Genomic DNA, 12,885 nt, shown 5'->3' on the forward strand with positions numbered 1-12,885 from the left:
TGAAGATTTAAACCCCTCCTCAGTTTGGTTATTTGCCATAGGTATGTTCATAGAATCATAGAATCGGCTGGGTTGGAAGGGACCTCTGAGATCATCAAGTCCAATGTTTTGGCTTCCTGTCTTCTTAAAAGCAAAATAAAACAGCAAATCACACATCCTAAGTATTGTTCAGTCCCTCCTGGGGTCAAGCAGCCTTGCAGAGCAAGCTATTACAGGAGGAGGACTTCGTGATGTGCAGACTCCATCTGCCCCAGAAGCACTGGGCCAGCAGCCTGCTGAGTGACAGCTCCATTCCATGGAGACACTTTCCACATTTATTATTCTTGATTAGAAAAACATTCCAAATTCTAGAATTGACATTTAAAGACTGAAAAAAAGTTCCAGTTCGGTTTTATCAGGGCAAACTTTAAAATATATTGTCTATTAGCCTTTGTTACTGTATTCCTTTTATGAGTGCGAGTTGGGAGAGCATTAAGGAAGGCCACAAATCAGATGCATACTTCTGGTGAGTGCAGGAAATCCTTTAACCTTTATGTTTCATAGAAATAGGAATAAGTGGGGATTTATTCATATTGTCTGCATTTTCCAAAACACCACCCGTGGAGACATTTCCAGAAGCAAAATTATAAGAACAAAGACAACAAAAATACCCTGAAAACAAGGTGGTGGCTACAGCACCAATTAAGAGCCATTGCCTTCTACTAATGTAATACAGAGAAGAAACCAGAACACCCTGCTTTTTTTTTTTTTTTCCCCAGGGGATGAAGAAAAGAAAAAGAAAAAAGAAAAAAGAAATCACACCATGGAACTGAGACTTGAGACAATTCTTTTAACACTGATAGCGTGCAAGCATGTCCATTGGAAAATAATCTGCCCTTGGTGACTAACTCTCAGCAGAAAACTTGGCTCCTTTCCAAAATGTAAATATCCCTTCATATATGCAGGAAATAATTTTCTGCAAACCCAGAGCTGGTCTAGCAGGATAGGAGATTGTCAGCAGTGAGAGCAGCACCATCTATATATTCTTTTTGGAATGGGTTAAAAGGCACTAACAGCAGCAAGTTGTGGATGACACCAGCAAGAATTTAAGCATGAGGCATAATAGTAAAACAATTAATAAGAGCAGTTGCTAACAGTTGCACAATGGAGGAGTGTTTTAAAATTCCTGTGCTCTTTAACAATAATATGGAGAGATGCTGTGAAAGGGGGGTTGAGGAAAGCCTGGCATGGAAGGGACATTCCTTCAGTTCCTCTCAAGAGTTTGAAAAACCTCTGGATAGGAAAATAGTATTGAGCAGCCAATTCTTTCCACATTTGGCTGAGCCAAATGCCCAAAATACACAGAACACTACTTCACTTTGAAAGGATTGCAGTACTCCTATCTGAGTCATCTGAAAGCAAATAAAATGAGACCTAAACAAATAAACCTAATTGTGCATGGAAACAAATCCAGCTCTCCAGCTTGGCCATGGCTTTGTTTTTGTTAGTTTAAAGCCTGCATATGCAGTTTTAGTGGCATCAGGAGTTATACAAATATTGACAACAAATTGCCAAATGTTGTTTTTTTCCTCTCAGTGCACAGTGTGAAGAAGCTGAGGGAATGCTTCTAGGAACCTTCCCTAGTGCACTGAACCAAATCCCAGCTTGATGGGATCTGGCCCAGCCCCATCTCTGAAGGGTAGACACTAATGAGATTGAGCTTGTTGATTGTTATCGTCAAAGACTTTTATTTTTCACTCGTGAACTCTGCTGAACACAAACCCAGGCTTTCGAAACGTAGCTCAAATGTTTGCACCACAGCCAGCACATTGTCACATGCTCTGTCCTCCACCCCATGATTTGTTGCTAGTTTGTGTCATCCTTAACCTGCCTCTGGTGGTTCGGCCAGGGGAGGAAAAAAAAAATGACAAGTGAGAAAACCAAGCTGCTTTCTGACATCCTTCCTTCAAAATGCCACTTGCTGTGTGGGGAGAAGGGGCAGCAGTCCTGACACAGAAATCACTCATGAAATCCTGCTGTCATCTGTCAAAGGTAGGTTTTGATCAAGCTGGTCTGAATCCTTAGCAGCTCCCAAGGAGAAATGAGCATATATCAAATCTTAATCTGTCACAAGCCCAAGCTAGCAAAAATATATTTACATTTAGCTTTTAAATGAAGCCCAGACTTTCATGCAGAGCCAATGAAACAACATATCTTCTTTGCCTCAACTTCACAAGACACCTACAACTTTTATTATTATAGCTGGCTGGATAATGAGGTTTCCATTTTGCAAAAAAATATGCTTTTAAACACAGGTTTAAAAAACAAAAGGGGGAAAAAGAAAGAAAGAAGAATTTTAGAACTGAACAAAGACCCTGAGAATTGCCACAAAAAGGAATCACAGAAATCAGACCCATGCATCCTCCACGAAAGCCCAGCAGTTAAGACACTTATCTAAAATACTGGAGAGATGAATTGATATTCCTATTTTTTCAAACTCCTCCTGAGAACTTAGAACTTGGACCCATACATCTCAAAGATAGCACAATTACCAGGTTATTGAACACTCTGCTATGAACTTCTCCCTCTTTCTTTCATTTTCATCAGAAATTTGTTTTTGCTTAAGAAACTCCCCTAAGAGTTTCGCCACAAGTACTGAATTTCCAGGAAGAGTTTCAGGGTTTAGTTTTAACATCTCCAGCAAAAAGGTTCTTGACTAATTGTACATCTTTTAGCTTTCACTATTGTAACACCCACTCTTCAGTTATTTTGAGATTACATAGCCAGTATATTCAGTGAGATCTCAGTATACTCAGGAAGAGCTTCATGCAGAAGCATCTGCCTAAGCTTTCTGTATTTCTCACCAGTAAAGGGTGAATCGTTAAATCAGTGGAAGGAAGGCATAGTGGAAAGGCATGAGAACTTGTGGGTTGTGAGAAAGTGGAGGAAAAAAGATACTCTCTATTCCACTAACTCTGGACCTTCTTAAAAAAATTTAAAAAAAAACCAAAAAAACACAACACAATGCTTGGGACTGTTCATGCTGTGAGCAAACACTGAAACATGACAAGGCATCAAGGCGTGTTGCGTTACATGATATTCAGGCAGCTGCTGTGATGGCAGTTTCAGTCCACCAACTGGTGCAACGAAACAAATCTGAAATGTAAAAGCTAGATTTCCACCAAAATATTTCGTTAATATTACATGCATGTAAGTCAGGGAACCCAGACTACTAATCCCCACAGCTACCCTAAATCAGCCCTGAAGGGCAAAGCAACAAGGCAGCTGCACAGATAGGGTCTCAGAAAGTATTCTAGGTTTCAGTTTGCTGATGGGAGCGTGCAGAGTTTCTCTAACAGTATTTTGCTAGTTTGTTTTCTTTGAAATTTGTTGAATGGGGAAAATACCCATTGCTTTTTTTCTGGAATGCAAGTATGAAATGACTACACACCAACATACAAAAAGAGACAGATACAGACAAATTTGTGCGAACACCTACTAGTGGAAAGTCCCACCTTGTGCAACAGAAGTCTGTTGCCCTTCTTCTTCTGCCCTTCTTCTGTCCACTTTGGACACTAAATAACTTTATTACATATGCCACCTTTGAAAACTGCTAAAAAACAGCCCCATCCCTCTCCAAAGCCCCCCCAGCCACTGTGCCAGCACAGGGGGTTGGTTGTCATAAGCCCACACAAGAGATGCAGACTTGTTTTGCACAGTACCAAGACCTTACTTGCCCCATCTCAGCTGAAATGCCCTGCATGTCCCATACCATGGAGGAGAGAGACTGACCTATGAACAAAAGCAAGCAGGGGGGGAGGTTTTGTCTGATTTAGCAAATCCGCTTCTCTTCTTGGAGATTAAAGCAACAGGGAATGAGAGAGGTAGAAAGGAAAGTGGCATCTGAAGCTGTCAGTAAACCAGGGCAATGAAAGTCTGGAGAACAGATTACCAGACATAAAGGGCACCTCACCAGCCTGCTCTCTCCTCCCATGCCTTCTATCTTTCTTTCTCACACACTCACCCACTCTTCCATGGGCTGGGCACTTTTTTGAGCACTGAAGCAAGTCAATTAAAATGAAATAAAAACTATAAATACCACACATAGGAAGAAGACTGCCCTCCCAATGCTGACAGCTGCTGCTGCCAACCTGAACTGTGCAGGGCACCAAGTGCCCTCCCTCCTGATGGCTCCCTAACCTGACAGCTCCAAGATGTGGAGATGTCAGTCTCACAGTGCAGGATACCACCCCCCCTGAGCATGACAAGGCAAACTCTCATTTTCAGCCCTGCTTGCCCTCGTGGGTGGTCACATTGGTGTCTGCTCACATTTGCCTGGTGCTGGGTGCTGTGGAGTGTACGAACTGTTCCCTGTGGCACACAGAGGGAAACTTCCCGTGCAGAGAGACCCATGCTAGCAACACATCACAAAGCTGCACACAGTCACGTTACCACTTGGTGTCTCCTTGGTGGACCCCCTGGTCTCTATTTGATTTAGCATGTCTGAATTATTACAAGAATAAATCAGAAAAAACATACTTCTCAGTCCATGAGAACACAGGCTACCAGCAAGTCTGTGCACTCTGTCTCGGGGTTTGATATTTGTCATACATTTTACTGCTTCTTACAATCTTTATTGTTCTGTTGAAATAGCTTTCACTCCTTCCTCTTAACTTTCTAGGCCACCTACTCATTTCATATCAGATCTTCTTGTGCTCATTATTTGACTGCTATTTCTGAGACACTTTGTCAAGTTATTTACTTTGCTGAAGTGACCTAAGTTCTTCCCCCCCCCCCTTCTTCTCTCCCCTCATCCACCCCCTGTCTGTCTGCTTTCCCCCCCCCCCCCCCCCAGTCTGGCTGAAGTGGCAAACTCTCTCCCCTAGCCAAACATTTGTTTTTACACAGTCTTTTTATACCATCACCTCTTCCCTGCATCTCCCCCGCCTACCCACCACAAACACATGCTGTGGTGAGAGGACATTCTGGTTTCACATCATTTGCAATGTTAAGGTGACAAATTTCCCCTCCTTCAAACATTTTTTTTTCAAGATCTGGTTTGTAAAATATAAATCATAAAAGGTTAGTTTCTTGTTGCTTTTTTTTTCCTGGGTGCATGGGGATGTCCTCCTTTGCCTAGAAGAAATCAGTGGAAGAAACAGCAAAATTCACTTGATTTATAGTGCTTGAAACCCATTTATGCTGTAAAAAGATTCAAAAGCATACAGGAAGAATACTCTTGAGGCTGGCAGATTCATTTTTTTCAACCCAAGGAAGATGGGAATGACGAAGATTTTCAAGAAAGCAGCCAAATGCAACCACCCTATTGAATTCATTAGCCTATCACAGCCTGGTTTTCCCCATATTAAAACGCACATGCAGTCACATTCACACAGTAAAAACAACCTCAAGTGCCCCAAGCATCAGGCTTGGAACCATGAACAACATGACTGTGGCCTTCATCATACCCAATTAGGGGTACATGTACTCAGGAACAGCTCTGGTGTGGTGGAGAAATGCCTAAGCCAGCTTTAAATTAGGCAGGACCCATCTACTTAAAACAGCACAGAGCCCAAATTGGGCTCAGCCACTCTAAATATTTACCCTGCTCTGAGTTAAAGGCTGCAGGAACCTGCATACTGCCACAACTGGAGAACTTCCAGCACCTCCATTCACCACTGCAAAGCTGGGGCTGATGTACTTAAACATCCTGGTCATTCTAGCAGCACAAACACACAGAATGGCCCAAATTAAGGCTGTTTATAAAAAGACTGAGTTTATATGGCAGGATGGCTGAAAAAAAAAATGCTTTTAATATGGAGGCTGCATCTATTCACATCATTAGATTTTTTGAAGCAGGATAGAGTCTTATCCCCTGTCCAAGGACCAAACTGAATATTGTTCCAGGATGTCAGCTGCATCTGAATGCCTGGTTTTTTGCAGAAATTTTAGTGCACTGCAAGACAACCAAAAAAAAAAAAAAAAAAAAAAAAAAAAAAAAAAAAAAAATGCACTAATGCATCTTTGTTAATTTAATCTTGAGATTTTGTCTCATCTGAGAGGGCAAATAAAGATAAATTTGAAAAAACAAAACAGGGTGGGTCAAGTCACTGCCAGCAGCGGGGGAACAAAATGGGAAAGTACTAAGCATGAAATTTATTTATACTGTGCAGCAACAGGCTCCAGAAGACAAATTATTAGCAGAAGGAGCCAGTCACATCACATGCAAGGCTTTCCTCAAACCAAACAGATATGGCTGTCACTGTGGGCAGCCAGAGAGCAGAAAGAACAAAAGAGAGAGGAAAAACCCCTCTCCACAGACAGTGTATTTTGTAGTTAAAGGTCTCTGTAGTTAAAGACAGATATTGGGTAGGTCCCTTTATTTCACTTTGCTTCTAGCAAGGTTATTTGAGAGAAAGGTCTGCAGAAAACCACCAAAAGTGAGCTGAGCAAAAGGAGGAGAAAGGAATGAGGTGAGTTTCTGAGTTTAAAATAAATAAATTGGAAGATCATGAGCTGTTTGTCCATCCTAAGAATTTTCAGAGGTTGCCCCCTTTGCATGTTGTGGAAAAGTGGGTAGAGGACCACCAGACCATTGCAGGATCATCTGGGGATGCCTTGAAGAAGAAGAGCCATCCCCCAATCATCCTGCAGTTACCCATCTCCAGAGCTCTTCTGGAAACTGCTCAGTGCAGTGTGGTTCTGCTGGCTCCTAAGTCATCACCTAATCCCTGGCACAAACCCAGAATCAGGTGATATTTATTTGGCAGCATATCCTTTACTGGAAAAACAATATGAAATCCCTGCATTAACACCCTGCTGTTGACTTAAAATAGTTGCCTCCTCTATGCCACTGAGGACTAACAAGTGACTTCTGGATCTCAAAATAAGCATCCAAAGAGGAATCTCATGATCCATGAGGAAAACAAGCACACACATGAAGAGAACTAACTCTTTCCCTTCTGGTTCACTGGACATTTCCCTGTAGCAGATATTAGCTGAACATTCACCCAGCAGGTAGACATGGCACACTCTAGCTTGAATCTATTTGCACCAGTGATAATCTACTTAATATTTCACTTTTTCCATTTCCCTCCCCTCAGAAGAAGCAGTAGAAAAGAGAGATCTATCTTTGTGACGTGTCTTTTGTCTTCAGTCCGGGTCTTAGACTTTTTTCTTTCCACCTAAAAATGGGACAAATGTATATTTACACTCAAGTGACCACAGCTTACAAGCACCTACCTGAGCTAGCCACACAGTACCTTGCTCAGGCCCTCTTATCAATGCAGCTGTGTCAGCTTGAGCTCAGAACAACTGCAGAAAATATCCATGCAGCTAAGGAAACACTTGGCCAAGCAGCCATAGCAGCACCAAACTCAGTGCAGGCTGATATAAATGGCAGTGTCCAAATCAGGCAGTAAAAAGCTGGCTTAATCAGTCTGCAAACACTAGAGTTAGCCTATGTTTGTTAGCATTTTCAAAATGTTCAGAGATTTGGGGTGAAAGATGCTGCACAAGCACAAAGCATTCCCTCACTGCCATAAACACACTCGGCTGGACCGATGCCTTTTCTTGAGCTCTGATTTGCTTCAAAGTAAATACAGTCATTTATTGCATGTTTCACCTTCTTGTGGAACATCTGCTTTCTGTGAGGAGCCAAATAGCAGACAGACTCTCAGGCCTCCAGAGACACCTCTGGCTAACAGCACACAGAGCTGTCCCCAGAGGCCAGCATGTCACTGAGCAGTTGGCTTCCTATAAAGCACCTCAAGCTGGAGGTGTTTCCAGCTGCCTCTCACTGCATTTGTGTCACAGCCCACACTCCTGAGGAGCCTGGGTAGTCTCAGCTCTGCTTTATACCTGCCCCAGGAGCAGTATTGTTCTTATAAAGTAGTTCTTTCCATCTACAAAAATAAATAAAAATCGCTGTCTCTTGAGGGAAAGTCAAAAATGGAGTGTGAAAGTAGGGGGGTGAGTGCTAGGAACTCTGCTTTGTTTATTAGGAGAACATCTCTTCAGGAACAGGGAAGGATATGAAGAAATAGAGGAAGACCACGAAGACAGGGGTGAAGTCAGAGGATATAGGATGGCCAAGACACACAGAATGAGCAAAATGAAAATGCTGGCTGAAAATGCAGTGAGGAATTTAAATTTCATTCAAAACGTATTGAGCCAATGAAAACATTCAAAGGCAAAGGTAGATACAACAGGAGCCAAAGGAATTTTTGCTGTACGACTGTCAATAGACTGAATGGAAAGTAAAGAAAGCAGAACTGTAGAAATCTGGCTGGAAGAAGCCTGGTGTGAGTCAGGCTGCTCACTGGGGAGGAGCAGTGTTAGAGATAAGGTCTGAGAGCACATTGAGGCTGTGAAAGAGGGAGAAGCTGGAGCAACCTTTGAGTGAGATGAGGTAAAGGTAACACAAATTGCCCCTCCAAAATATGGAATGGATTAAGGTAATGCTCAGATTCTGTACAATGTACTTTAGAAAAAGGTGAGCCAGACTGTTTCCAGTTCAGATGTCTGTAGAGTCTGGTTATTTCACTCTCTGCAAAGGAGCTGTTCTCAGTTTACACCAGCTTAAACCTTGTCCCCCTTCTATTCAGTGTTACCCATCTCAGTTTTAACCATGCAGTGGTTTTGAGCAAGAGCAGAAAGTCATGCTAATCTAGCCAAGAATTCCTCAGTGCTGCCTCCCACCCTGAGAAAAGTTTTGGATATCACAAACAGATAACAACAGATGGTGGCACATAGACCTCCACACTAAACCAAAGTCCAGCAGCTGAGGCTTTCCCTACATCTCTGAGGAGGCAGGCACACATCTCTTTCTTGTTTCAGTTTGTGAAAGTTTGAGGAGAAAGAGTTGTGGAGGATTTTTGTTGGGGTTTTTTGTTTGTTTAACATGTCCTATTTATCTGCCCTATCCAATTTAGTATAGAAAGAGGTTTCTTCACCCTTTCAGCCAACTCTCTCAGAAAGCTTGCCCCACATTAAAATAAAATAGGATAGATATATCCTTATAACAGGCAGTTTCCAGGGACTGACTTAGTTTGAGAGTCAGCCTCTCTTTGGCTAAGTACATCACATGAGTGTGAACAAGAAGCCAGAAGCATGAGCAGAAAGCAGCTGTGGCCACTCACGTAGTCTGTACAAGTCTGGTGCACCAATAAATGTATGAAAGTGATAGAAGCTTCTGGAAGAGAAATGGAGAAGATGACCCACAGACAGATAAGATGAGCTTGTCATGGCACACTCTCCAGTCACATGGAGGTCTACCAGGGACTGAAACTTGGATCCTTCGCATCCTCGTGAGTGCTGTCAATACCTCACCATTGGCTAGTTTTGGGGAGGCAACACTCCCCATAGCTTAGCACAACAAAACCTTCAAAAGATTAGCTTCCATCCCTGTGTAAAGAAAGGAACATCCCTTTAAATCTCAGAATTTCAAGGAACAGAACAATTGTTTACGACACATGTTTGTAAGGAAAATAGTCCAGTTGCGTCAAAGTACGTAATTTACTCTTACAGTACAAAGGTAAAGAGCCTTCAAACTAAGCTGTTGACCCAAGAGCCAACGAGGGCTACATTTTAACCTTGAACGCAGAAAAATCTTGACCATAAAAGGCTCATTTGCCCCATCTACTGCTCAATGGGAAGACTGCATTAAAGCACCGAGGTTCAGATCCAATCGAATTCTCGACTTCTAACTTTTGCAGAGAGATGTAAATGCCATTGACACCAACATTTCAGTAAGCACAGAAGTGTTTTGCCCAACTGGAGCCTACGGCTTATTGTTTATTTGGCAGGAATAGGGTAATAACTTCTTTCATTCTTAAAATGTACTATTTTCAAGAAAATGCTAGGACAGCCTATTCAGTAACACCAGCTTGTTAACCATGAAAAATCAGACAAATATTCTCATGTTCTGAAGTGGTCTCAGCCCATTTAATACTATAAAATAGCAGCTTGTAGAACCGTTGGCACAAAGCAGCCATATGCATTGCACCTCAGAAAGGTCATCACAAGGCTAACACAGCTTCTTAGGGACTTTTTTTAGGTTTATTTACTAAATAGCAAGTCCAAGTTCCTAAAGGCCTGTTGACCTTGTTTTCCACCACTGTGTGCAGTGCATCCTTCCCTCTGTCTGCTCCTTCAGGGGACAGGTGATGGAGCCTGGAGTGAAAATGTGAGGCTCAGGTTGACTTGAAGGGGCCTTTACCCTACCCCATGTAGGAAGACTTTGCAGATGTCTTACTTTGAGCACACACCACACTCTTATCTACGTTCTTTTAGGGCAGCATTTCCATACAGACTGTGACATCCCTCTGCTCCACAACTCCTGTGCTGGTTGCAGGTCCCATCGTGTGTGCCTAGAGAGAGCCTGCAGCCAGGTGGCAACCCTGAGAAGCAAATGTGACAGCTTTAAAATATATCATTCCTATAGCAGGCAAGGAAAAAAATAAGGGACAGTAGGTCCAGACCTCCTGATATTTGAAGTGATGTGCATGGGAGTTCATAAAGCAGATGCAGTACTCTGAAGATCATCACCAAAGGTTTGACTTGCACTCTGCTAGAAGTGCATTTTGGGATGAGTTATTTGCTTTAGGGATACAGTTAAATATTTCTGAAACAACTAGAGTCCAGGACTCCATAATGGAAAACACAGTGAATAATAATGTCTTAGAACAAATGCTTGCACAGCCTTGTATAATCTGGGATCCAGTATTTCTATCTGGCATCCCTAGAGAGGTCACAAAAATGCCCAAGAACTTTGTCAGACAAAGCACCTCAAAGTTACCCAGGGACTTGGGTAGAAGAAACACTGTCCAAGCCCAGAAGTGTCTGCAAGCAAAGTCCACTGAAAAGAGGCCCTGAGGGCTACCTCCCCAAGTTCTCTGAGCATCACAAGGCTGCTGGGAGATTCCCAGGAGGCACCCAGCCCCTGGAATACTGCACTGGAGAGTGGGGGATGCAAACAGCTGACAGCCCAGGTGAGAGCCAGGATGATGCTCACTGAGAGATGAGCACTAAGGACAGTGCCCAGAACTTCAAGGGCAAGTGCTTTAGGAGTAGCTTGTTAGGCTGGAGAAAACCACTGTGTTCCCTACACAAGGCCAGATTTAGACAACTTTCACAGAATCACAGAATTGTCACTGTTGAAAAAAAACATCTAAGATCATCACATCCAACCGTACATCCAGAAAAAAAAAAAAAATACAATTACTATCTCACTAAAGCATGTCCTGATGTGCCTCATCTACTCAGTTTTTGGGTACCTCCAGGGATGGTGACTCCACCACCTTCCTGGGCAGCCTGATCATGGGCGAAAAGCTTATTATGTCAATCTGAGGTGATAAATAATCCAGATACTGACAAAAGCAAATGTTCAGTGAGAGGTCTGAATATAGACCAAGCTGGAAATGGAAGCTATGACCATGATTGCAGATAAACCATTAAGTCTTTTTCTGTGGCCATCAGTCCATGTGAGACAACCTTCCTCATCCCATAAGTTCCCAACCTCTGCCTATTAACTGTGTTTAGAAAAAGAATTCTGCTGCTATTTGCACCCAACAAATTGATCAGATTTTTTTTTTTTTTTTTTTTTTTTTTGTAGTAAAGCAACAGGAATCAAACATCCTTGTTCCCAGTTGTGAAAAATCCTATAATTAACTATTAGTTATATAAAATACCTTTGAGGGAGGAAACCTAGCACTAGTCTTCTATTGAAGAATTTATTTTCTTGGTTACATAACAGAATTTAATGTAATTTTTTTTCCTTTTTACCTTTTTTCTGGAAACAAAACCTGCATTATTCAGCTGTGATCACTTGGTGTTCAGTTCAGTTTGTGGGGTTTTTTGAAAAATAATAAAGCACATGAAGAATACAAAGACAGGGTTCCCTAGAGACTGAACCATGTATTTGATATCAAAAGGCAATTTGTTTTCACTGGAAAGTAAGCAGTACAGAAAATAATAAAGCAGTTTCATTTTACATCTAGACACTTAGGACTGGGCAATTATTCAGCAGATTTGTCTCCGTTTTGCAGGTTCCTGTTGGGTGCAGGAGTAACTATATCTTTAAGCACAGATACTCTAAAATTCAGAAAAGGAGTAGGCAAAGCAACCAGGATATCACTTCTTGCTACCACCACAAGCATTAAGAATATTCTTAAAGATGCCACTCACTCACCAGGACACAAACATCGGGCAGGAATCGGGGCTCTGCCACCACTCAGCTTTGACACGCTCACTTTTCCACCTCCTTGCAGCAGTCCAGCAGCACCTGTCCAAGCCCCACCTGCGTCAGGGAGCACTGGAACATCCCACGGGATCAGCCAGCTCACTCTGACATAAAACCAGGCTCCAGTGCTGGAATCGGCCCAGGGGCCAAGACCCAGCTGGCAAATCTAAAATGACTTCCAGCCCAAGGGAAACAAGAGAGAACTATTTGGAAAGAGCTTGTGTAGAGGGCTTCCAAATGGTAGTAGCCCTCCTTCAGAGAAACAGGAATCCTGCCTAGGCTACAGGGCATGGTTTGGACTGTTTGAGGTGTGTTGGACAGATGGTTCTCTTCTTGTCTGGGACAGGGATGAGCAGCTCCCATTCTTTTGCTGGTTTGCAAAAGGAGTTTGCACAAATGTGACTGTGGCTCTCCCTGTGCTGGGTGGAGAGAGGTGGGATTATCACTCATACCCCACTGCATGGCTGCCTTCCAGCTGCCAAAGCCCTTCTGCTAGTGAGACTTCAAAAAGGAGCATGACTGGTGAGTTTGCCCAGAAATAGCTCCTCACCTCTCCTGGCAGTGCAAACACCTCTTCAAAAACCCATTCCATCCATACTCGTGCTAGGCAGTAACTTCTGGTTCCCTCATCTGTGGGTGGGAAAAACAAATAGAGCTCTGTAGCT

General features: G+C 42.7%; 1 protein-coding gene across 1 annotated transcript in view; it reads right to left on the reverse strand.

Annotated features, from left to right (window-relative positions):
* The window catches only part of RBPJ (recombination signal binding protein for immunoglobulin kappa J region), a 141,819-nt gene extending 129,545 nt beyond the window's left edge, over positions 1-12,274 (reverse strand). The window contains exon 1 of the mRNA XM_071743798.1: positions 12,170-12,274. Coding sequence (XP_071599899.1) covers positions 12,170-12,183 — 14 coding nt within the window. The 5' untranslated portion in view covers positions 12,184-12,274. The remainder of the gene's footprint in view (positions 1-12,169) is intronic.
* Positions 12,275-12,885: the final 611 nt, after the last annotated feature.

Source organism: Heliangelus exortis, chromosome 4, assembly GCF_036169615.1.
Source record: "Heliangelus exortis chromosome 4, bHelExo1.hap1, whole genome shotgun sequence".
NCBI lineage: Eukaryota > Metazoa > Chordata > Aves > Apodiformes > Trochilidae > Heliangelus > Heliangelus exortis.